The sequence below is a fragment of the Schistocerca cancellata genome, chromosome 4 (genome assembly GCF_023864275.1).
Source record: "Schistocerca cancellata isolate TAMUIC-IGC-003103 chromosome 4, iqSchCanc2.1, whole genome shotgun sequence".
NCBI lineage: Eukaryota > Metazoa > Arthropoda > Insecta > Orthoptera > Acrididae > Schistocerca > Schistocerca cancellata.
The window spans coordinates 544,154,383-544,180,334 of record NC_064629.1 but is presented as its reverse complement, the minus strand read 5'-3'; the positions used below and the strand labels follow the sequence as shown (position 1 = coordinate 544,180,334).

Here is a 25,952-nt window from a genome sequence, read left to right as displayed (position 1 = left end):
GCCCTGGTGATTTCCATGTTTTTGGAATGCTGAAGAAGATCCTGGCAGGATAGTAATTCATAAGTAATGATAAAGCCAAGACAGCAATCCGTTGGTGGTTCCACAGTCAGCCAGACGAATTCTACCCCAGGAGCAGCTCAAATTTAGTGCTGCAATGGGACAAATGTGAGACCCGGTGTGTGGCTAAGGGGAAAAATAGTGTAAGATACGCAGAACATGATGTATATTTGTCATTATCTGTATGTACCTTAGTTTGGCTACTAAGAAATATGGGTAAAGACTTTCTGATTTGCCCTCGTATAATAACATGCTGCAATAAGCTAAATTACTAGCATAAAATATTAGGGATTTTTGTTTTGAATGTCTACCACACCCTGCATATCTGTCTGACCTAACCCAAGAGACCGCAATGTTTGAAAACCTCATAATTATCTCAAAAGGGTGTCTGAATAATTATGCAGTAAATCTGAAGGTTTTTCCTACAGACATTAAACTCTGAATTAATTAAGTGACGACAAATTTGCATTGTTTACAACAGTGACTATGTTGAAAAGTGACTGCCTTTGAATAATGTTACACTGACACCATGAAAAAAATATTGTTGCACATCAGTAGTTATAATAATAGGTTTACAATAAAATCTGTTGGCTTTTAAGGTGAATACAAAAAGAAAGAGAACAAAAGAACTATCACATATCACTTAACAAAATCATATTCAGTATCACTAACTTTTAACGAAACTGTTAAATACCATCACAAGAAAACAGTGAAAATTTAGAGCTAAAACACACACACTATTCCTGAGCATTGGAGCTCCAGTGCCTGGAGGCTGTGGCCACGTGTATGCGAGTTGTGCTTGTGTAAATGTGTATGTGTTTTCTATTCTGGAAAAAGGACTTTGTCCAAGAGATTAATTATTTTAGCAGTCTTTCATTGTTCCTGTCTGCAAGGCAACAGGTCTAGTATGTGATGAGTAGCAACCTACCCCTTCCCTAGTGTTGTTATTCCATCCTGATTTCCCATTGTTTAACATACAGCATTTAAATGATATAGCAGTAAACATAGAAGTCCTAACATCTCAAAAAATGTGCTCTGTATAGATTAAAATGATCTATGCACCACAAACTGGGTTGACTGGGGTTAATGGACTAAAGAGAAAGGCACTTACTTGAGAGAGTGTTCATCTGTAGTTAGTGACATCAGCTAGAAATTTGATTGAATTGTGACAGTATACAGGAGTGGTAAAATCAATGCACTGAAAGCATTATTGATGCCAGAGATGAGAAATAATTTAAAGAGAGGTAAAAGTATATAGGTTGTGCCGGAATGCAGATGAAGGCTCCCCCAGAGTTCACCTGTTGGAAGCTAAACCTCACCACCCCAGTACTCAGCCTGACCTGACCAAATTCCCCAAGGTATTCATTGTTTCGCTCAACATGCGGAGCATTTGTGGGTGTGGTCAGAATTGCCCTCTGCAAATGGTTCCAAAGTAAACAGTGCAGGTGATTCTGTGACTTCTGTAAACAACAACTGACTACCTCATGTTTATTGTAAGTGCAGACATTATAGCTGAATGCTGAGGAAGATCTCTAGCTTCATGTATAGCAATCACAGAATGGTGGATACTACATATCCAATGGCACTGTAGAATGTGACGGTATGTATGACCCATCTGCTTACCATAGCCAGGAAGCTTTATGAGATATAGATACCGTTCCTTAGTCTGCAAGAGGCCAGAATTGTCATCACGACATTTGGAATGTGCTAGGAAGAAACCTACTCTAGCATTAACCACCACCAGGTACTGCATGATACAGGAATGTCGCTGCAGTAAAGAAAGGTTAAATGAGCCTCAGGACATCTCATGGAATCTTCATGAAGGAGAATTATTTGTGTCGCTGTGAGAGGAGGCTCTGCCCTCATACTAAACTTTTATCTGGTGCCCTTCCCCTACATCTCTAGAATGACAACTGCAACTTCCTTCTGAAAATTACATTTTTCCACGAGTATCACATGTACTCTCACTGGCAGCAGACAACTTCTACTTGTTGAAAGATTTTGCATATCTACCAGCATAATCTGATGAGTTCATGTACAATCAGTTTTGTATTTTTACATCTAAGAATCATTACGTCATCATTAGACTTTTTTTCAGTAAATATTTATATACTGCATGACAAACTCTGTGTCATTGAAGCATGTGTGTACACAGACAGCTGTTATTCTAGAGCCAGTGAAATTACCAGTTTCAAAGTTTACACAAGTGGTGTCAGAACAACGATTACCAGAGGTACTTCGCTTGTACCCTGATATTACTGAAGAGCAGTGGTGCGTACCTAAGCTGATATCACATTGCTAGTAACAACTGACTAGTAAACTTGAGACTAATACACTCCACATTATCAAGTGTGTCGCCTGAAATGGCTGACAAATATATTTATAAAATACATAAATTTGAACAGAGAGAATGAGAGGAAAAACAACACTAAAAACACCTACCTTCACAATCTTTGGGTCCTTGGTCTCACATCCCTGAACCAGTGGATAGAGTATTTGGTTCACAACATAGTAAACTGGTGTCTGAGGATGTGCTGCAGCATTACGGAGCTTTGCAATGCCTTCTTCACATGACTGTAACAGACATGTTGTTCTCATTACGTGTTTTCCATACAAACAGTATTTAATACCAATACATAATACAAGTAAATATTACAGTTAATTTCAATTACATAAACGATTAAAATTCTCATAATTACAAATTAAAAAAACAGGGGCCGAAAATGTGACATTTCTTGCACATAGTCCCAATTGTAAAAACAGAATGTAGTCTGAACCTACAGGTCATGGACATCCTAGCCCTAATTGATCTGGTCCTGGTATTTCTCTCTTTGTAATTTACATTTCTGCTTACTTTCCCTTCACATCCACAGTTATTTATAACAATTAACATACAGAAGGCAGCTCGCAAGAATACCTGTGAGGGATGAGTTTGGGAGCAATGCCCATAGTACTTTCCCTATCTCCATTCCATTCTGCAATTGGTGAAGGAATGTATCACTGGCTGTGAAAAAAAAAATACTGCCTTACTAATGTATCCATTGTCAATGTTAGGTTTCATAGTGCACCATTTGTGCTCTCCGATTTCCCCTTATTCTTAATTTGCAGCACCAGTGCCAAAGAGAAATATTCTAGTAAAATGATGCTGACATCACACCTCCACTGTAATCAGGAAACAGATGAGAACACAACACTGTTGGTAGTTTTCGAACTTAATGAAATGTTTATCAAGTAAAAAAAAAATCATATTACACAATTCCATAAACACTACCAGTATCAAACTATTTGTACAGAATCTACTGAATCCATGCACAGGCACATTAATAATATAACTTATTCCATTCCATAAGTATTAGAACAAAGAAGGAGTAAGAATTTAATATATCTATGTTGCTCAAACCTCACCAATTCCGTCGCAATGTTGATGTAATTGTCTTCACGAAAATGTTTCCAAAATGATGTGTACTGTTCTGCTCTAGACCACATTGCAATGCCTGCCTGACTCACTGGTGCATTCTTGTCACGCCACATTCTTCTTGGAAGTGGGCAGTAGTCCCTTAATTCTACATCCCTCTAAAACCCAGCAGCTGTCACTGATTCAATAAATATTCTCATTTTAATTACTTTTTTGAGATTATTTCTCCTCCTCTTCAGTTCTGACTTTGCACATCACAAGGAAGAAAAACATTTAATCAACATCTGAGGTGCTGATAACTATCAGTACGTAACGAAAAAATACAGACATTCTTCAAATAAAATCTGGCTATCAGAGGATATTAAGTGTAAGAAAACTTACTGCATAATCACCAAGAGCTTGGTGAAATTTGCAAAGTTGGAATCCTGTCTCCTGAACACACACTGAAAAAGACTACGAAGTTTACAGAATTCAAATGTCTAGAGTAGGTGGCAGTCGACTGTCTCCTCTAAGACCTTCCATGAACACTATATGGAATGAACAATTTTATAACTGCTGTAGTGTGTATAGTTATAGCCCAGTTGCAACTTAGGGATCAAGAATTCCTCCTCCTAAAACTATCAATATAATTCCATTTTAAAAGTTTTTTCAATTCCTTTTAAGTGCCTCATCATTCATTATTGAATTGGATAGTAACAATAACTGAACAAAAATTGCAAGCTTAGGACAACATTAAATCCAAAGTTCTTTCACTTTTATCAGTGGCAACTGTAAACTCTGGTGATGGTGAAACTGACTTTTAACTAACCCGCTCATTTATAGCTTCATGGATGAAAGTAGCTGTAATAGTCGCAAAATATTTTTTCACTGTTCACTTTACACCTACATCAGTTCTCACACAGTCACTACTGCTAAACTCCCTCGCCAGGGGAAAGAGGACATTTCTCAGTCTAGTACAGAGATGATGTTGACATCAATGACATTATCTTTGTTATGCTGGCACTTAAGAATATAAGACTAGTATAAAATTAATCTGTGGAATAACTTTGTTTACACACACTTCTAAATCAATAAACTGGAATACCATGTCATCTTACAATTCTATATCTTTGACAGCTGACTGCCAACAGAAATACATCCAGAGATTGTGAAGCTGTATCAGAAATCTGCTAAATTCCTTCTGACACAAACTTGAAGTTCAAATTTCTTTAGCAGACAATCCACATGAAGAATATGTCAAAACTGCAAGCACAGATTAAAACACTGAAAATGTGCAATACAGTACTGGACAATATGTGATGAAAGGTGTACAAAATAGTTGGCAATGTACGCATATCAGAAAACAGAGTATACTACATTTACATGAAGAACTGCTATCACAAACCTTTGTCACAATGGGTGCCATATATGCTGAATCATGCCCAAAAGCAAATGCATAATAGCCAAGTTTGAGCTGTTTTGAAAAAGATTCAACTGGTTTTGTGCACTGATTTGTCACTGTGCATGAAATTTCATGTCATAAGTAAGACAGATTTTGATTACCTGATTATGAGTGCTGTGAAAATTTTCCCTGATAACTTCCATTTTAACTTTCATTTGACACAGTTTTTGCATCAAGAATGTCATATATGACTGATTATTGTTTTTGTGGAGATGCTAAGCCATTATTTTGCCCGACATGTATTAATTAATCATGCATAGGTGGATACCCTCCCCCATGAACCATGGACCTTGCCGTTGGTGGGGAGGCTTGCGTGCCTCAGCGATACAGATGGCCGTACCGTAGGTGCAACCACAACGGAGGGGTATCTGTTGAGAGGCCAGACAAACATGTGGTTCCTGAAGAGGGGCAGCAGCCTTTTCAGTAGTTTCAGGGGCAACAGTCTGGATGATTGACTGATCTGGCCTTGTAACATTAACCAAAACGGCCTTGCTGTGCTGGTACTGCGAACGGCTGAAAGCAAGGGGAAACTACAGCCGTAATTTTTCCCGAGGACATGCAGCTCTACTGTATGATTAAATGATGATGGCGTCCTCTTGGGTAAAATATTCCGGAGGTAAAATAGTCCCCCATTCGGATCTCCGGGCGGGGACTACTCAGGAGGACGTCATTATCAGGAGAAAGAAAACTGGCGTTCTACGGATCGGAGCGTGGAATGTCAGATCCCTTAATCGGGCAGGTAGGTTAGAAAATTTAAAAAGGGAAATGGATAGGTTAAAGTTAGATATAGTGGGAATTAGTGAAGTTCGGTGGCAGGAGGAACAAGACTTTTGGTCAGGTGATTACAGGGTTATAAATACAAAATCAAATAGGGGTAATGCAGGAGTAGGTTTAATAATGAATAAAAAAATAGGAGTGCGGGTTAGCTACTACAAACAGCATAGCGAACGCATTATTGTGGCCAAGATAGACACAAAGCCCATGCCTACTACAGTAGTACAAGTTTATATGCCAACTACCTCTGCAGATGACGAAGAAATAGATGAAATGTATGACGAGATAAAAGAAATTATTGAGGTAGTGAAGGGAGACGAAAATTTAATAGTCATGGGTGACTGGAATTCGTCAGTAGGAAAAGGGAGAGAAGGAAACATAGTAGGTGAATATGGATTGGGGGGAAGGAATGAAAGAGGAAGCCGCCTTGTAGAATTTTGCGCAGAGCATAACTTAATCATAGCCAACACTTGGTTCAAGAATCATAAAAGAAGGTTGTATACCTGGAAGAATCCTGGAGATACTAAAAGGTATCAGATAGATTATATAATGGTAAGACAGAGATTTAGGAACCAGGTTTTAAATTGTAAGACATTTCCTGGGGCAGATGTGGATTCTGACCACAATCTATTGGTTATGAACTGCAGATTGAAACTGAAGAAACTGCAAAAAGGTGGGAATTTAAGGAGATGGGACCTGGATAAACTGAAAGAACCAGAGGTTGTAGAGTGTTTCAGGGAGAGCATAAGGGAACAATTGACAGGAATGGGGGAAAGAAGTACAGTAGAAGAAGAATGGGTAGCTCTGAGGGATGAAGTAGTGAAGGCAGCAGAGGATCAAGTAGGTAAAAAGACGAGGGCTAATAGAAATCCTTGGGTAACAGAAGAAATATTGAATTTAATTGATGAAAGGAGAAAATATAAAAACGCAGTTAATGAAGCAGGCAAAAAGGAATACAAACGTCTCAAAAATGATATCGACAGGAAGTGCAAAATGGCTAAGCAGGGATGGCTAGAGGACAAATGTAAGGATGTAGAAGCTTGTCTCACTAGGGGTAAGATAGATACTGCCTACAGGAAAATTAAAGAGACCTTTGGAGAGAAGAGAACCACTTGTATGAATATCAAGAGCTCAGATGGCAACCCAGTTCTAAGCAAAGAAGGGAAGGCAGAAAGGTGGAAGGAGTATATAGAGGGTTTATACAAGGGCGATGTACTTGAGGACAATATTATGGAAATGGAAGAGGATGTAGATGAAGACGAAATGGGAGATAAGATACTGCGTGAAGAGTTTGACAGAGCACTGAAAGACCTGAGTCGAAACAAGACCCCGGGAGTAGACAACATTCCATTTGAACTACTGATGCCCTCGGGAGAGCCAGTCATGACAAAACTCTACCATCTGGTGAGCACGATGTATGAGACAGGCGAAATACCCTCAGACTTCAAGAAGAATATAATAATTCCAATCCCAAAGAAAGCAGGTGCTGACAGATGTGAAAATTACCGAACTATCAGTTTAATAAGTCACAGCTGCAAAATACTAACGCGAATTCTTTACAGACGAATGGAAAAACTGGTAGAAGCCGACCTCGGGGAAGATCAGTTTGGATTCCGTAGAAATGTTGGAACACGTGAGGCAATACTGACCTTACGACTTATCTTAGAAGAAAGATTAAGAAAAAGCAAACCTACGTTTCTAGCATTTGTAGACTTAGAGAAAGCTTTTGACAATGTTAACTGGAATACTCTCTTTCAAATTCTGAAGGTGGCAGGGGTAAAATACAGGGAGCGAAAGACTATTTACAGTTTGTACAGAAACCAGATGGCAGTTATAAGAGTCGAAGGGCATGAAAGGGAAGCAGTGGTTGGGAAAGGAGTAAGACAGGGTTGTAGCCTCTCCCCGATGTTATTCAATCTGTATATTGAGCAAGCAGTAAAGGAAACAAAAGAAAAATTCGGAATAGGTATTAAAATTCATGGAGAAGAAGTAAAAACTTTGAGGTTCGCCGATGACATTGTAATTCTGTCAGAGACAGCAAAGGATTTGGAAGAGCAGTTGAACGGAATGGACAGTGTCTTGAAAGGAGGATATAAGATGAACATCAACAAAAGCAAAACGAGGATAATGGAATGTAGTCAAATTAAGTCGGGTGATGCTGAGGGAATTAGATTAGGAAATGAGACACTTAAAGTAGTAAAGGAGTTTTGCTATTTAGGGAGTAAAATAACCGATGATGGTCGAAGTAGAGAGGATATAAAATGTAGACTGGCAATGGCAAGGAAAGCGTTTCTCAAGAAGAGGACTTTGTTAACATCGAGTATAGATTTAAGTGTCAGGAAGTCGTTTCTGAAAGTATTTGTATGGAGTGTAGCCATGTATGGAAGTGAAACATGGACGATAACTAGTTTGGACAAGAAGAGAATAGAAGCTTTCGAAATGTGGTGCTACAGAAGAATGCTGAAGATAAGGTGGGTAGATCACGTAACTAATGAGGAGGTATTGAATAGGATTGGGGAGAAGAGAAGTTTGTGGCACAACTTGACTAGAAGAAGGGATCGGTTGGTAGGACATGTTTTGAGGCATCAAGGGATCACAAATTTAGCTTTGGAGGGCAGTGTGGAGGGTAAAAATCGTAGAGGGAGACCAAGAGATGAATACACTAAGCAGATTCAGAAGGATGTAGGTTGCAGTAGATACTGGGAGATGAAGAAGCTTGCACAGGATAGAGTAGCATGGAGAGCTGCATCAAACCAGTCTCAGGACTGAAGACCACAACAACAACAGGTGGATACACAGACTTCAGCTCTCTTAGTTGATGGAAGCTGAAGACAGTTTTCAGAACTGTAACTAAGCTCTTGATACCAATTTTACTTTGTGGTGGAGGGTGATGTGATACAAACAAGGATCATATCATACAATGTCTATCTACTTAATTCGAGGTGATTCATAGTTTTCCTAGATTCTTCTGTGTGAATGTCACACAGCAGCTTTGAATCTTTGTGCTCATGGCACTTGTCTGCATTTTCATTAACACAGCCCATCATCATGACTTGGATACCTTTCTTAACAGCTGATGCAGTAAAAAAGGAAAAAAATTAATCTTGAGTTTGCATTTATTCGGTTAATATAGTGCACTATGTACACACAAGATGTGATCTTAGCAGTTTTTGCAGACCTGCAGTGAGAAAACTTCATTTGAGCTTCATAAGTAATTCCAAAACTTCCACAAGATGTCTGTTCCATACACAGTGTTATAAACCTTTGGAATAATGCTGTACTTTTATCACAGATAACTTTGGTGTGTAACTCAATCACAATGAGACACATAGCTTTCTTCTTCTCCTCCTCCTCCCGCAACTGCTGGTTCTTTTTCTTTCTCCTTGATTTCCAAAACTTGGTGACCTGAGATGAATTTGTTGTTTCATTGATCAGTTTTGCAGAGGTATGACTCATTCACTCAATTCAAGTACTTAAGTTAAGCCTCTACTCTAATTCATGGGAGAAATGTGCAAATACTTTTATGTCAATATAATGTAACCCCCCCCCCCCTCGACTTGGTTACACAATGCTTAGTACGCATCAATTTGACACTTTCACCAACAAAATATGGAAATGTGCAGACAAAAATTTCTCAGAAAAAACCTTGTAGAAAATCTATAAGGGGCAGTCAAATGAAGGTGAGACAGATGGAAAAAAGTAAGTTGGTTGGTTTGGGGAAGGAGACCAGACAGCGTGGTATCGGTCTCATCGGATTAGGGAAGGATGGGGAAGGAAGTCAGCCGTGCCCTTTCAGAGGTTCTTTTTTTTTTTTTTTTTTTTTTTTTTTTTTGGTTTTAGGACGCACAACTTCAATGGTCATTAGCGCCCTGACTACTCTAAGAATGCACCGCGAGGCACAAGTGGACAACAACAACTAAAAGGGAAAACACGATAAAAGACAGACTGACAGGCATAGGATTAAAAAACAGCATCATCAAATGTCCTGAGAGAGGTTTGTCAAATTGATAAAACGAAGAACACGAGCAACTGCTCGTGGGTCATCCGCTAAAATGGCATCGAAAGTACTTGGCAGGTTAAGATCTAGACGCAGTGTGTTAAAATATGGACAGGACATTAAAATGTGTCGAACCGTCAGCAAGTGCCCACATGGGCAAAACGGCGCTGGCACAGCCGTCAGCAGATGGCGATGGCTGAACCAGCAGTGTCCAATTCTTAACCGGGCCAAAACTACCTCCTCCCGCCGAGAAGGGCGTGAGGAGGACGTCCAAGCCACGGGAAGAGGTTTTAAGGCCCGAAGCTTGTTGTCTGTAAGTGCAGCCCAATCGGCATGCCACAGCGACACAATGCGCCAACAAATGACCCTGCTAAAATCGGACGAAGGGACACAACAAGAAGCTGTCTGAGGCTGGAGGACCGCAGCCTTGGCCGCGGCATCTGCAGCTTCGTTCCCAGGGATACCGACATGGCCAGGAACCCACATAAAGCTAACCGGAGAACCGACGTCCACCAGCTGCTGAAGAGAGCGTTGGATCCGGTGTACGAAAGAGTGAACCGGGTACGGATCACTGAGGCTCTGGATGGCGCTCAGGGAGTCGGAGCAGATGACATAAGCAGAATGTCGGTGGCGGCAGATGTAAAGAACAGCCTGGTAGAGGGCCTTTCAGAGGAATCATCCCGGCATTTGCCTGGAGTGATTTAGGGAAATCATGGAAAACCTAAATCAGGATGACCGGACGCGGGATTGAACCGTCGTCCTCCCGAAAAAAGTAAGTAAACTGTGTATTATTTTAAAAGTAATCACCATAACTGTTGATACATTTATCCCACTATAACACAAGCTTGCAATGCCTATGTGGAAAAATGTCTGCAGTTACCTATTAAACTATGAGTGTATCCAGGTTTGCAACTGTTCATCTGAAGCAAACCGACAGCCATGAACGCCCAAAAAAATATGGAAATTTCACTAGGAGAGATTGAGACTGTAGGGAGGATACGTAAGGACTTCCAAGTGAAACTTCTGCGCAGCATAGTCGAAACAACCACGGCAACATGTGGGCCCTTACACATCCTCCATACAGTCCCAATTTCTCCCCATGAGATTTCCATAGTTTTGGAGCACTAAAGAAAGGAATTTGTTGCCGTCGATTTGCTTCAGCCGGGGAACAATCAAGATTCTGTAGGCAACCACAAAAATAATTCTATGAAGGCACTGACAGAATTGTATTATAGTGTGATAAATGTATCAACAATTATGGCAATTACTTTTGAAATAATAAACAGTTTACTTACTTTTTCCCATATTTATAATTTTCCATTTGACTGCTCCTTATATGAGATACACTCAATTAAACTGCCTATCAATATGCACACTGAAATGAGCAGAAAACTGAATCAATAACTTTAGTAAGACTCATCTCTTGGCAGGTGTAACATCACTAATGTTATGAGACTTTCTACGTATTCTTAAAACAAGTTGGAGTATCACTCATGATTGCTTAATGTATCCCACAGAAAATGTTACCTGTGTCATAACTTAAGTAAACCATTAACCATTACTATAGGAGATGGAAAAGTTCATTCCACTCAGCTAAACACCTGACTAGAGCCTGGATTTTAAGTAATATCAAATTAAAAAACATGTACACAAATAAGCAACTGAAACTGGTGAAATTTGTAAATAAATATGTAATGAGACAATTATATGTACAATCCCAATTTTTGTCTGGAAAATATAAGTTCACACGTAGGCTAGTCAAATATCTATCTGAATTCTTAATCGGTAGTTTTGCTACAAAGTATTGAAGTACAAGTGCCTCCTATTCAAGGATTTAAGTCACAATGGAACAGGATGCACAATTAATTATAATATACTTTTCAAAATGTTCTGTCTGACAGTATGTTTTATGATGACAGAAAGATCACTCAACTTTGCAAGATGTCTATGGTGTGTATTTATATGGAGAGATTGTATTAGGAATAATTTTCTCAGAGGGTTCTACAATCTTATCATTAAATAACTGAGATAAAACCCACAAGATTTGAATACCCAGGGTTCTTATTCAGCGCACATTGCAGTTTACTGGAAACTGCAACACCCACTTCACCTGATACAACACTGACCTTCTGAACTGCAGATTCCATTATTCCCACAGCCTCTTGGAGAGGCAAATTGAAGTGTCTGATTTCTTGATACTGTTGGGAAGCCAGTTACAGTGGCTTGCAATCTACGAAACTGAACTGAGAACATTAGAATTGTTGAATGCTGACAAGGATTCACTCAGAGACACTGCAGGATCACAAGAAACATTCTGAATCATTGACTTCATATGGGCAATGGGGTTACTACAGAACACCACAGCTGAATCCATGTTGTCCACCCTGTTATCACTGGCTCTGGAGGCAGAGGTACATCATGGAGCTGCTGATTGTAGCATGGTACATGAGGAGGACATTTCAAGAAAACCTCCCTTGTTGCTCGTATCAGGGTATTTACTTCTGGAAATTTGTGCGTCTCTGTCCCTGCCACTCACTGCAATGCATGAGCTGCACATGTAAAATGCACTAAGCTGGGATAAAATACATTAAGCAATTTCCCCACTTTCAACACGCGTGGAGCTGTATCTGTACATCAACAGGACCATCTCTTCTTTCACGCCATCTGGCCAAAGTACCTAAGTCCATAATTAATGAAGCTAGCAATTGTTGAACTATTTGTTGCCTTCAAAGGTTTACAGTATATTAAACAGGGTTTAGATGCAGCCTCAGAGTCCAACTTGCCCACAGATTAGCAGTGAAGCAACCTACAACATATGTCATCTCACCAGCAGAAATCCATATATATAATTAGCTAATGTCAGCCCAGATTTTTTCTAATATGTCAACACAGCAAGAATCCAGGTAATTCTTACTGAGAGTGAACTGATCAAGAATATTGCAGTTGCAGTAATTCTTTAAGAAATGTTAAATTAAGATACCTGAAGTTTGTGGCAGAATATGTTCCCTGCAACCAATGTAAAACACAGATGAAACTTCCTGGCAGATTAAAACTGTGCGCCAAAGCAAGATTCGAACTTGAGACCCATACCTTTTGCAGGCATGTGGTGTACTCTACCAACTGTGCTACCCAAGCACACAACTCATGACCCATCCTTACTTCTGCCAGTACCTCGTCTCCTACCTCCCAAACTTCACTGAAGCTCTCCTGGGAACCTTGCAGAACTACCACTTGCAATATCCTTTCTTCCAGAAGTGCTAGTTCTACAAGGTTTGCAGGAGAGCTTCTGTGAAGTTCGGAAGGTATGCAAAAGACAAAGGAGCTGAGTTCAACTCTCGGTCTGGCACACAGTTTCAATCTGACAGGAAGTATCATATCAGCACACACATTTCATTGTACATCCTTTACATTTATCATAAATTTGGCAAAGGACTATTTTACCATCAGTGGTTAAAGCTGTGTCAATAAAAACCTATGTTTTTAGTTTTGGTGACAATGAAGACACAACCGGTGACATGGTTAACTTAAATGCAACTGATTGTTACACTCTGTGAAACATTTGAGAACAATAAAGAAAAGTGTCACTGTTGTTTGCATCAAATTTGTGCAATTTAGCTTTGGGTGTAATGAGATTGACAACAGTACGAGAAACACAACAATAAAACTTAGTTTATTTTCCTTTATTGTTCTGTAATGAAAATGCAGAATAATTCTTCTACAATATTAAAACACGTAAAACTATGTAATATAATGTAAAAGATATATTATAGCTCAAAATATGTAATTTCAAATTCTGTAAGAAGATTCCTTTTGGTGTAATTTGTTGACTTTTAGTTTTTCTGATAACTACATATAATGAAACAGAATATGTAATTACATAAAATCCAGGCTCCACATATAGCATATATGAGTAATATGTGGATGCACTGCTGGTATGTGAGATCCAAGAATGTGTGTTTGATGCTAGTTTTATCTTCAAAACAAGTACAGGTTGATTGGTTAGTTACCTACATTTCCACAGATGACAATTGTGACCTCTCACTATGATGCAGAACAAGTCAGTTTTCTCGTTACAGTACACTTTAGCACTAAACAAGCATAGGAACAAGTTGACCATTTACACGATTTAATTTTTGTAATGCACATACAGTGATGTATACTCAACTATGTTCAATCTCTCTCTCTCTCTCTCTCTCTCTCTCTCTCTCTCTCTCTCTCTCTCTCTCTATCTATCTCTATCTCCCCTCCTCCCCCCCCCCCCCACACGCACACACACACACACACACACACAGAGAGATCAAAGATTTATATGGCTTAATACCTCACTCATGTCTGTGCCACTTTACAGCTGAGTAACGGATCTATTTCTAGTATCATATTTATGAGTGTTACCAAACTCTATAAGAGAATAAATGTAATGTGAGCCTGTTGTTAGTACATCTACATCCATACTCCGCAAGCCACCTGACGGTGTGTGGCGGAGCGTACCTTGAGTACCTCTATCGGTTCTCCCTTCTATTCCAGTCTCGTATTGTTCGTGGAAAGAAGGGTTGTCGGTATGCCTCTGTGTGGGCTCTAATCTCTCTGATTTTATCCTCATGGTCTCTTCGCGAGATATACATAGGAGGGAGCAATATACTGCTTGACTCTTCGGTGAAGGTATGTTCTCGAAACTTTGACAAAAGCCCGTACCGAGCTACTGAGTGTCTCTCCTGTAGAGTCTTCCACTGGAGTTTATCTATCATCTCCGTAACGCTTTCGCGATTACTAAATGATCCTGTAACGAAGCGCGCTGCTCTCCGTTGGATCTTCTCTATATCTTCTATCAATCCTATCTGGTACGGATCCCACACTGCTGAGCAGTATTCAAGCAGTGGGCAAACAAGCGTACTGTAACCTACTTCCTTTGTTTTCGGATTGCATTTCCTTAGGATTCTTCCAATGAATCTCAGTCTGGCATCTGCTTTACCGACGATCAACATTATATGATCATTCCATTTTAAATCACTCCTAATGCGTACTCCCAGATAATTTATGGTATTAACTGCTCCCAGTTGCTGACCTGCTATTTTGTAGCTAAATGATAAAGGATCTATCTTTCTGTGTATTTGCAGCACATTACACTTGTCTACATTGAGATTCAATTGCCATTCCCTGCACCATGCGTCAATTCGCTGCAGATCCTCCTGCATTTCAGTACAATTTTCCATTGTTACAACCTCTCGATACATCATAGCATCATCTGCAAAAAGCCTCAGTGAACTTCTGATGTCATCCACCAGGTCACTTATGTATATTGTGAATAGCAACGGTCCTATGACACTCCCCTGCGGCACTCCTGAAATCACTCTTACTTCGGAATTCGGAAGACTTCTCTCTGTTGAGAATGACATGCTGTGTCCTGTTATCTAGGAACTCCTCAATCCAATCACACAATTGGTCTGATAGTCCATATGCTCTTATTTTGTTCATTAAACGACTGTGGGGAACTGTATTGAACGCCTTGCGGAAGTCAAGAAACACGGCATCTACCTGTGAACCCGTGTCAATGGCCCTCTGAGTCTCGTGGACGAATAGTGCGAGCTGGGTTTCACATGACCGTCTTTTTCAAAACCCATGCTGATTCCTACAGAGTAGATTTCTAGTCTCCAGAAAAGTCATTATACTCTAACACAATACGTGTTCCAAAATTCTACAACTGATCGATGTTGGATATATAGGTCTATAGTTCTGCACATCTGTTCGACGTCCCTTCTTGAAAATGGCCACTTGTTTAAAGGGCAGACTGAAGTGATTTTGGAGTGTACACAACATTCCATCCTTCTTACATGATTCTGTGCAACTACTACTTCCTATGCTGAGTTACCACAAAATATGATTTCGTAAGACATTTGTGAATGAAAATAAGAAAAATGAGTGAACTTTTTGACAGTTTCATCTCCAAAATCTGTTATCACTAACGGAAAACTGGCAGAGCTTACTCATATGATACGTGACGTGTGATTTCCAATTTAGGTTCTTCTTAATATAACACCCAAACATTTTGAACTTCCATTTCATTTCTTGATTTACCCTTGTGCATTATTTCTAGTACTGTGGTTAGGGCTTGTGCAGTGCTGAACTGCATGTGCTGTGTTTTATTTAAATTCAGTGACAGTCCACCTGCAGAAAATCAGTTATTAAATTCAGGAAAATATTATTTATAACTTCAGATGTTGAAATTACTCCATTAGGTTTGATTATAACATTTGTCTTGCCAGTAAAAATAACTATTTCTGCTTCTTGGATATATAATAGAACAAAAGTGGACTCAATATCAATCCCCGTGGTGCACCTGTTTTGCTTATTTCCCATTCTGAAGATGCAGTTTCATTGTGTACACTCGCCAAGTTTCTTACTGCATGACTCTGCAACCCTCTTAGTTAGCCGATTAGGGCAAAAACCAGTTATCAGCAAAATCTCTGATGCCATAATATTTAAGCTTCTCTATGAGAATACCGTGAACTGCCCAATCTAATGTTTTTGATAAGTAGCAGAAAGTAACGATTGATGATTTGCGTATATTTGAAGAACTAGATTTTAGTACCGAGCTCGATATATTGTCAACTCCACACTGAGATTTTGGTTTTGAGGGAATTCATTTCATTCTCAATTTCTTTGGTGGAGCATAGAGTATCTGTGACTTGCCTGCCTGTATGTATGTATGTATGTATGTATGTATGTAGCATTGATTCTTGCATTTATTCTATTTCTTTAATTCATGAACTATCAGTGCCCATCATCAGAGCTGCTTCAAGGAAGCGATTATTACATGCATGGCTACTACCCTACTTATATATGAAAAGATCAACAGATACACAGTGTATAGAATATATATTTAACATACTTATAAGAAAATATGTTCACAGGAAACTGCAAAGGCAATACTTCTTAGAAATGATAATGTAATAAAAATGTCAGTCAACAAATCAAAATCTGTATAGACACTGTAAAAAGTGAAACACTGAAGATAAATGAAGTGAAGGAAATTACACATACAAAACATGATGATATCAATATTGGCAAAAAGTACCTGCCAAATTATATAGATAATTATTTTATAAATGCTTCCCAAACACTTAACTTAGATTTCACAAATCAGGATCAACTTAGGTTACTTCCGACTAGTGAGCATGAATTATTACAGGTGATCAAAAGCCCTAAATGCAAAATGTCATCTGGTGTAGGTGAGTATTAGTGTCACTTATAATCCACATCACTTCACAGGCTGCAAAGTCCTTGGCTTGCATTGTTCCCCCAAAGACTAAAAATATTGAATGTGATATCTTTATTCAAGAGTAGTAATAGGTAAAAAGTTGAAAATTACTGACCCATTTCCCTCCTCTCGGCATTCTCTAAAGTAATTGAGAGAGTACTGAAACAACAAATTGTCACAGTACTTAGATGGCCACAGCCTATTGAATAATAATCAGCATGACTTTCAAACTGGTAGAAGTACAGAAACAGTCATACAGCATTACACCAACAAAATAGTAAGAAATTTGGTTAACAACAATAGTGATGAAAGAGAAATACCATCAGCCGCATGAGGGCACTGAAAGAATTCAATGGTTACAAGAAAAAAATTTGTGCCACGCTAGAACTCTAACCCAGATTTCCTCCTAACACAAGTAGTCACCTTAATCGCTTCAGCTACCTGAGCACAATTCCTGTCCAACCCAAATTCCATACCTGTTGCACACTACACCTATAGCGTCCGCACTGTCCAGTTTCCTCATTGCTCACAGCAACTCGGACGATTTCTGCAAGAGGTCGACCTAGGGTGCACCCGCACTGAAGATATCATAAAATGCTGTCAAGGCTTAGATACTACTATTTTCTGTGTAGTGTGCCTTCTTTTGCACATTTTCAGTCTGATCTCTTGTGGGTCCCTGATGGGGCCACCTGTGAAAGAACCCATGGCATATACCAACTCTGCTGCAAACACTACACAGCTTTGGATGTTGATATGACTACCAACCAGCTGTCTGCCAGCATGAACAGCCACCATAAAACTATTGCCATGAACAAAGTTGACCACCTGATGGCACAATATGCTCAAATTCAATGGCTGTTTCACAATCTGAGCCATCTACATCCTTCCCACCACCACCAGCTCCTCTGAACTATATAGACGGGAGTTTTAATACATCCTCCACTCCACTAATCATCCTGGCCTCAATCTCTGGTAACCGAGTGTCCCCGCATCACCCATCCAACAGTTTCACCTTCTCCTCTCCTGTCCCCTCTTCCCAATTCCTGTCCCCAGGTCGTCTTCAGCATGTACTGCTCCCCACTGGGCCCTATAATAGTGCATTACATGCTGAGCCCATATACTTGCCACCCCGCCTTCTCAATTTCCAAGTCAGTAAACCGATCTTTTATGTGTGACACTTCATTTATGTGGACCTCTTGTAAGGAAGTTGCTCTCAATAATATATTAAATGTAAAAAAAAAGCTTACCCCTCACACTTGCAATAACAGAGATTTTGCCATTGTGGAAGGTGGCCCTCTTATTTTCAGCAGACCTTTCATCCTCCCGTTAAGGTGAAGGTTGTGCCTTATGTATCTCCATCTCCCACTAACAGTACCTGCCACAGCACCAATGTGAAACCCCTACAGAGTCAGTAACAACCCAATCAGTTCATCCTGGATTGAGTGTGCCACTGAGGTTGCTGCACCTAGCTTTTCCAGGTTCCTACTGATACTGTATTCTTTTTTCTTGGCCTGGTTGTTGCCTGTTATCCTAGTATCATTAGCTGGTCCTCTTCACTCAAATCCTCACTCAGTGCCTCAATATCCCATTCTACCTAGCCAATGCAGACTGGCAATGGCAAGGAAAGTGTTTCTGAAGAAGAGAAATTTGTTAACATCGAGTATAGATTTAAGTGTCAGGAAGTCATTTCTGAAAGTATTTGTATGGAGTGTAGCCATGTATGGAAGTGAAACATGGACGATAAATAGTTTGGACAAGAAGAGAACAGAAGCTTTTGAAATGTGGTGCTACAGATGCTGAAGATTAGATGGGTAGATCACATAACTAATGAGGAAGTATTTAATAGGATTGGGGAGAAGAGAAGTTTGTGACACAACTTGACTAGAAGAAGGGACCGGTTGGTAGGACATGTGTTGAGGCATCAAGGGATCACGATTTAGTATTGGAGGGCAGCGTGGATGGTAAAAATCGTAGAGGGAGACCAAGAGATGAATACACTAAGCAGATACAGATGGATGTTGGTTGCAGTAGGTACTGGGAGATGAAGATGCTTACACAAGATAGAGTAGCATGGAGAGCTGCATCAAACCAGTCTCAGGACTGAAGACCACAACAACAACCTAGCCAAGGCTTGCCCTAGGATTTACAGATCTTATGACCTGGTACTCTAAGCTTAGTTTTTCCTGCAGCTGTTACTCCTACCATGACTTCTACTAGCAGAGAGATCTTTCTTTTCCTACTTTTCTTATTAATGGTCTGTTGAGCCCTAATTTCTTCTACAGTTGGAGAAGACTCCTCCCAGCCAACAGGTAACAGGTTATACCTATGCTTTAGCTCAATGATAACTCAATTACCCACACTATTCCCTTTTTGTCCTTTTCTGGTTACCTTCTACTACATCTCACTTTCTTTTCCCCTTTCAACTGGCTCAGTTAAGTTTTTGCTGCATCAATCTCTGCCTGATGGTCAGAAATCTTATCCTCTTGTTCTGCAATTCTCGTAACTTTTACATACAATCTACATATCTGTGGGAGATCCTCACTGGGAGCCCCTTCTGTGCCATTACTTTTACCTTGGTGAAATCACAATTCGCATCCCGATTCTAACTCTGAATCGCCTTATATAAACTTTATCATACTCAAACCTGCAATAATACCTGTATATAAGCAACAAAAACTCAAACTCTGATAAACAGCCTTTCACATGAAATAGAAACTTAAACAAATGAATCAAGAAATAGTTTGTTATGTGTTTATTGTAAAAAAAATTAAAACCTGACTTAATTTTCACTCTTCAATGATCTGTGCACTGATATGAAGTATCCTGAGGGATTAAAACTGTGTGCCAAACCATGACTCAAATCTAGAACCTTCGCCTTTTCAGGCAGGCATTCTACAAATTGAGCTAAGCACACCTGGACAGTAGTGGATCTGCCTGCGAAAGACATAGACTCAGGGTTCAAGTACCAGTCCAGTAAAAAGTTTTAATCAGCCAGGGAGTTTCAAATTTAAATCTGGGAGAGTAGTTTCCCTTCTTACAAACTTTTTACTTTTAAAGACTAATGCTACAGGACAAACTTCTGTAATTTACAGTTGGTAGAATGTGTCACCAATATGATTTTAGTAGACTGTGGCAACAATGTGATTTAACAAAATCTGTGGCATTGTAAACCATTTTGTGGAGGTAACAAATGTCATGAGAGACTTGAAGTGAACTGATAATCTACAATACACTTTTCATCAAAAGATATTATTCAAAGAAATGTCAACACAAGGTCATACATAAGCAACAATCCATTGAATTTTGGGTCTGCAGCTGTGCAAATTCCAACTCTTCCACCAAAATGTCAGTACTGTATCTTCCAGGTTTCCTCAGAGAGTCTCTTGGCTCACTGTAATGATGACTAGAAGATACACAGCCACAATATCAGTGGAAGCATTAAAATTTACATGGCTGCAAGGTAAAATTTAAGGGATTATTCATAATGCCATGAAAGGCTGAAACTGCACATCCATAAAAACATCCTTATTTGACTATTGAAATAGGTCACAGAAATTTCTGTTGTGCCTTGCAAACATCAAAATATAAACTCAAACAATCCACAAAGTTGCATCGAAGCACATGAACCCATTGTACGAGTTCCATTAACAACGCAGCACCGTAGTTCCCCAAAGGCAGTGAATGGAGGAATATCACAGGTCAGGAATACCAAAAATGGTGCATGTTTCATTCCCTGATATGCATCTATTCGTGTTGAGACTGACAAATGGTGCTTTTAGATTTGGAGAGAGCTTGGAAATGCTAAACAATCCTACACTCCTGTGCAGAAAAGTCCAATAAAATGTCAGTAGAATTATGGTGTGGGCAGGAATCACCATTTGTGGACACTGGGCCTTCATGGTTATAAGGTATGGCTCTTAGGTGGTTCAAAGTTCAAAAGACAGTAGCCGCTGATCATTTGATTTGTGACATGCTGGCACCACTAACAATTCTTTTGTTTAGTAAGAATGAAGGTTTACATCCTCACATAACTCTGTTGGTAGGCAGGAAGTTCCAACATTATGGAATCACTTGAATGCTACTTTCAATGTGTTACTTGGATTCTAATCACAATGAATATATCTGTAGGTCATCTAAGAGACATGCAGTAGCTAGCCCAGGACCTCACTTGTCTGTTCCAGAGCTGTAAATTTTCATCCTTGGGTAGTGATACATGTTACTTGAAGGTAATCATCACTAACTACAGTGAAAGCATGCCAGGTATATGTCTTGAAATTGTCTTTGGTTTGTAACAGCTTAGGTACTGAAAACATTATACCATGTCATTGTTCACTTACAAAATATTGAATTCAGATTTAAATACAAATATCAGTTACATCAAAGTTACTGAAATGAGGTGAACAGAATCAATGGAGATGAAATCAATGAAGGCATCAAGATATGAACTGCTATCAGTAAAACCATTCAGATATGTTGAAGCTGTGATGTAATGAATATGTGGTAGGGCCTAACAAAAATTTGTACCAGACCTGAAAGCAAACACAGATTTCCTGTTTATTGCAAGCAGTCTGGTCCGTGTACATTTCTGAGCCTGACTGGAACTTTCACTGTCACTGAAGTTTATTTCCATTACTTCCGAATACAAGAGCAAGAGATTCTCCTGTTGGGGGTGTGATTATGGCAGCACTGGGAGAGACAGTTTGCTCAGGATTGTGGCTTATACTACCACAAGGGATATACATAACCTGAATTAAATCCACAGAAATCAACTGAATAGAGTCAATGACATATTTCCTTTTGTCACAAAATATTCATAAATACAAACAGCTCATGTAAACAGTAATGGCAGTAATACATTTCTGAGAAAATATGTTATTTTTATGAATCAAAACAAACATTCCACATCAAACTGATGTATGAAAATATTGATCATGGACCGTATTAACTACCAAGCAAACAAACATATAGTTGATGTCGTAGGCATATCAGAAGGAAGAGTACAGTACATTTTAAATGAAAAATTTGCTATGAGAATGCTTTAAGTGAGATGTGTCGCACATTTAATGAATGCAAACGAAAAGTGGATACAAAAATGAAAATTTTGTCAAGTTTTGACTCATCTTCAAGAGAATCCAATTGATTCTGTGCATTAAATGTGCTTTTGGATGAAATATACAATACATTAAGCACATTTTGGTGCTCTACTCTGATATGTATTGAACTAACTACTATTCTGTGGATTAAAAAAATATACTGTACATAAACCGTAACTGCTTCAGGTTCAAATTACAGCATATCACCACTGTTCATTAACTGCAAATTTACACTTATAAACTGTACATTAATCAAACCAATGTTTCAAAGAACTAATGGTATATAGTATTAACTTTCTTTCGCCAAAAGTGAGGAAGAGAAGTATCTCAATTTAAGTTGTGGAATGCAAGACTAGTTGCGAACAATGCATGCAGCGGTATCTAATATTCTTTCCTCAGCGTTTCGAGAATCAGGATTCAATTTCTCATGACTATTTATTGATTTAATGGAACAGAATGGGCCAGAGCAAAAACCATACAATCTTCGCAAGCTAACTGAGGAGAAAATTTATCTAAGACACAGCAAATTATGATTTAGAAGTTGGCTACAACAGCAATAACTTCAAATCCCCTTCTAACTGGATCTTCAGAACTGGAAATAAGGACTACAAGAGACTGATATTGGGTGTATTCTTGCCCCGTTATATACAAATTACCGTCCATCATATATCCAAGGAGCAGAAATAGTTATCTTTACAGTCAATGCAAGTGTTACAATCAAATCTAGTGGAGTAATTTCAACATTTCAAAACATAAACAACATTTTCTGGAAACATGTCAGTAGTTATCTGCAGATAACCGGGCACTGAACTTGGATAAAAAACAAGACATACAGTTCATTGCAGCCCAAGCCCTGATCACATCGTAACAAATAATGCACGAGTGTAAATCAGTAAGTGAAACAGAACAGTGATAATGTTTGTGTGTTGATTTTGACAAGAACCTTAATTGGAAGCCACACCTTATATATCATTTTAAACATTTCAGTTTTGCGTCTTTTGTGTTATGGATTCTAAGGGAGTTTGGAGATCAAAATAAGTTAACTTATTTTTCTTATTTTCATTCACTAGTGTCTATGGCAATTCTGATGTATTAAATACCGAAGACAAAAGCTTTTGTTCCACAGAAGTGTGTATAAGAAGTTTTATATACCCCAGAAAATCTTTTAGCCAGCTCTTTTAAACATTTGGGCACACTGATAACAGGCTGACAGGACATTTACTCCCTTATGGATTTTGTAAACCTCCAACAACAATTTGAAAACTGCAATGAACTTAGTTAAATGTAAATTACTTTGTGCATATATAAAAAAAAAAACAATAGTGTATGAGTATTACTGTTGTCATAAACAGGAAGAAAGGGAGGGAGAGGGAGAGGGGAGAGAGAGAGAGAGAGAGAGAGAGAGAGAGAGAGAGAGAGAGAGAGAGAGAGTGGCCATGCAGGTATATCGTTGAGAGAGCAAATGAGGAGTGTAAAACTACCTAACTTTGTATGCTCAATTGTTCCAAGTATGTACAAAAATGAGAGAATAGTACATTTGGGAATACCAAACAAAGAAGTGCATTTGTTATGATAATGGCCTCACGTTCTGGAGGAAGGAGACTCATGCTCTGTCCAACCATCATAATTTAGATTTTCTGTACTTTTGTAACACACTCCAGCCAAATGCCAGGACAGCACCTTCATCAAAGGCACAGCAAATGACCTATTCTCTACTCACTAAACATACGTGTATATTCAGATGTCTGCATACTGACTGATGTTTCTCAAACACTGCAGGCTACTTCTGTAAATTATACTAACAACAAATAATAGCCTTTGCTAATCCACTGAATGTTAATTCCAGACTACAGATTAGATAGTATATGTATATTAGGAGAAAAAGTATCTGCTTTGGAAAAAAAAAACACAGCTCCCCCAATTACACTTTTTAGATACTGGTTTCAAACACTTCAAAGTCTTTACGTAACTTGACACAGAATAACAACAGTTGTCTGTATACTGTCGAGGACAAGATCTGTTTAACACAAGATACGTGGAATTTATAGGACAAAAGTTAAAATATCCAGGTAAATCATACGAGTTGATAACGAGGTATTCTTTTACGCCTGTTTTGCTTTTAAACATCCAGTAGTGGAGTCTGCAGTTTTTTCAAATATAATAGCCAAAATTACAAAATATTACTATTATTAATTTTTTTAATTTATATAAAGCAAGATGATGTTTCGAAAGATTCAGTTTCCTCAGGGATCTGACAAGTTTTATTCTCTCTAGGGAAAAAAAAAGCACAGCGTATAGGGGGGCAAGATGAGCTACTTTTCTCATTCTCTGTGCCAAAAGACATCACTAGCATAAAAAATTAAAATATCGTAAAATGTCTTAATTTCTGAGCAAAAGTTCGTATACGATTTAAAAAAAAAAAAGAAAGAAAGAAAAGAAAACAAAATAAGAAAAGAAAAACTGTTGCGCGGTTGGCATGTTACGTGGAGGAAAACAGTTTACAAAGCGTTACAACAGAACGGCAATCAAGCGACGATGGTAAACCGACCGGATATTGTTGGCTACAATAATGATCTGAAAGCATTCCTGTTGTTGAACGCAAAACAAATATCTAATTAACGCACAAACTGGCGACGCTTTTCTCCGACCGGATTATTAGAGTATAAATACAAATTGCAACGCACCTAAGCGTCATGCACACAACTGAGAAAATACAGAAAAAACTGTTCTTACCTCCTTAATCTGCGGAAATTTTTTCCTCGTCTCTATTGACAAGTTCTTCAGATCATTTTGCAGACTATCCAAGAACCGTAAAGCTTCCTCGTTCCCAGTTGACAAACTTCCACAAGCCATGTTATGAACAGCTGACGCGTCACAAATCTTTGGAGCATGACATTTCACTAGACACTGTCTGTCACACACTTAACACTAATAACACACAGACACAGGTTTTCATTTCGACAGCAAACGCACGTAGTACAACTTCATTTTCGATGACACAAGCCTCAAAAACGCGTCTACAGGTGAGCTGGCACAGATGACATTTGTTCATGTGTTATATTCAGTGATGTGGTTATGATTTGTCAAACGTCTTTGCAAGTCAAAGACATCCTATTCTACTTACCATTGCTCCACCGCGAGGACATGGTAAAGGCACTAACATAGACTGTAGTGAAGGTCTATCCTTGTGCAGCGAACTGTCTGCGCCAGTCTACCGTTCGCCCGTCATCCGTCGTTGTAGAAACGAAATTTCAGTGACAAGCGACTACGCTCTTCTAACCTCGAAGATTATTTCATTTACTGAGAAATGGAAGGTATTCTGCTAAGATCTGCGTTCTCCACTTGTGCTGAAAAAAAGACAAAATGCAGGAAACAAAATGATCGACCAACATTGCCTACACAGTATTTGCTTAACCGAAGGTAATTGTCGCACACAGATTTACTTAACGAGTTGCAGGGCGAACCCAACAAATGAAGTAATTATTTAGGTGGAGATTTGGAAACGTGTAATTATCTTTTGACTTTCATAATCCCTCGCATAAGATAGAAAAAAACTTGTATGAGGAAAGCAATTTTTCCACATGAGTGGCTGACAATAACATTAAGCAGTTCAGTTTAGTTTATTAGCATCCTTTGCATCACTTGTGTGAAACACGAATTGTCGTAATAAAGTACAGCATATGCACAGCACAATTCTGCATATTAATACAATAAATATGAAATTAACATTTTACAATATATTTAAAAAATTCACAATGAATTAATGCATTGGTCTTATTCAAGCTCTCTGTTGGTTTGACATATATGCAGTACACTTTGAGAGACTCATTTATCAAACCATTTACAGTTAAAAGAGTACACAAATAAAATATAAAATTTACAATGAGAACAGCATGGGTGAATAACAATGAAAAAAATAC

The 25,952-nt window shown here is 38.8% G+C and overlaps 1 protein-coding gene across 2 annotated transcripts in view; it reads right to left on the bottom strand.

The window, feature by feature from the left end:
- The window catches only part of LOC126183231 (protein MON2 homolog), a 222,524-nt gene extending 197,454 nt beyond the window's left edge, over positions 1 to 25,070 (bottom strand). For both annotated transcript variants that reach the window (XM_049925015.1, XM_049925016.1), the window contains exons 1-2: positions 24,766 to 25,070; positions 2,500 to 2,631 (exon numbers count right to left, since the gene is read on the bottom strand). In XM_049925015.1, the coding sequence (XP_049780972.1) occupies positions 2,500 to 2,631; positions 24,766 to 24,885 (252 nt within the window). In that variant the 5' untranslated portion in view covers positions 24,886 to 25,070. The remainder of the gene's footprint in view (positions 1 to 2,499; positions 2,632 to 24,765) is intronic.
- Positions 25,071 to 25,952: the final 882 nt, after the last annotated feature.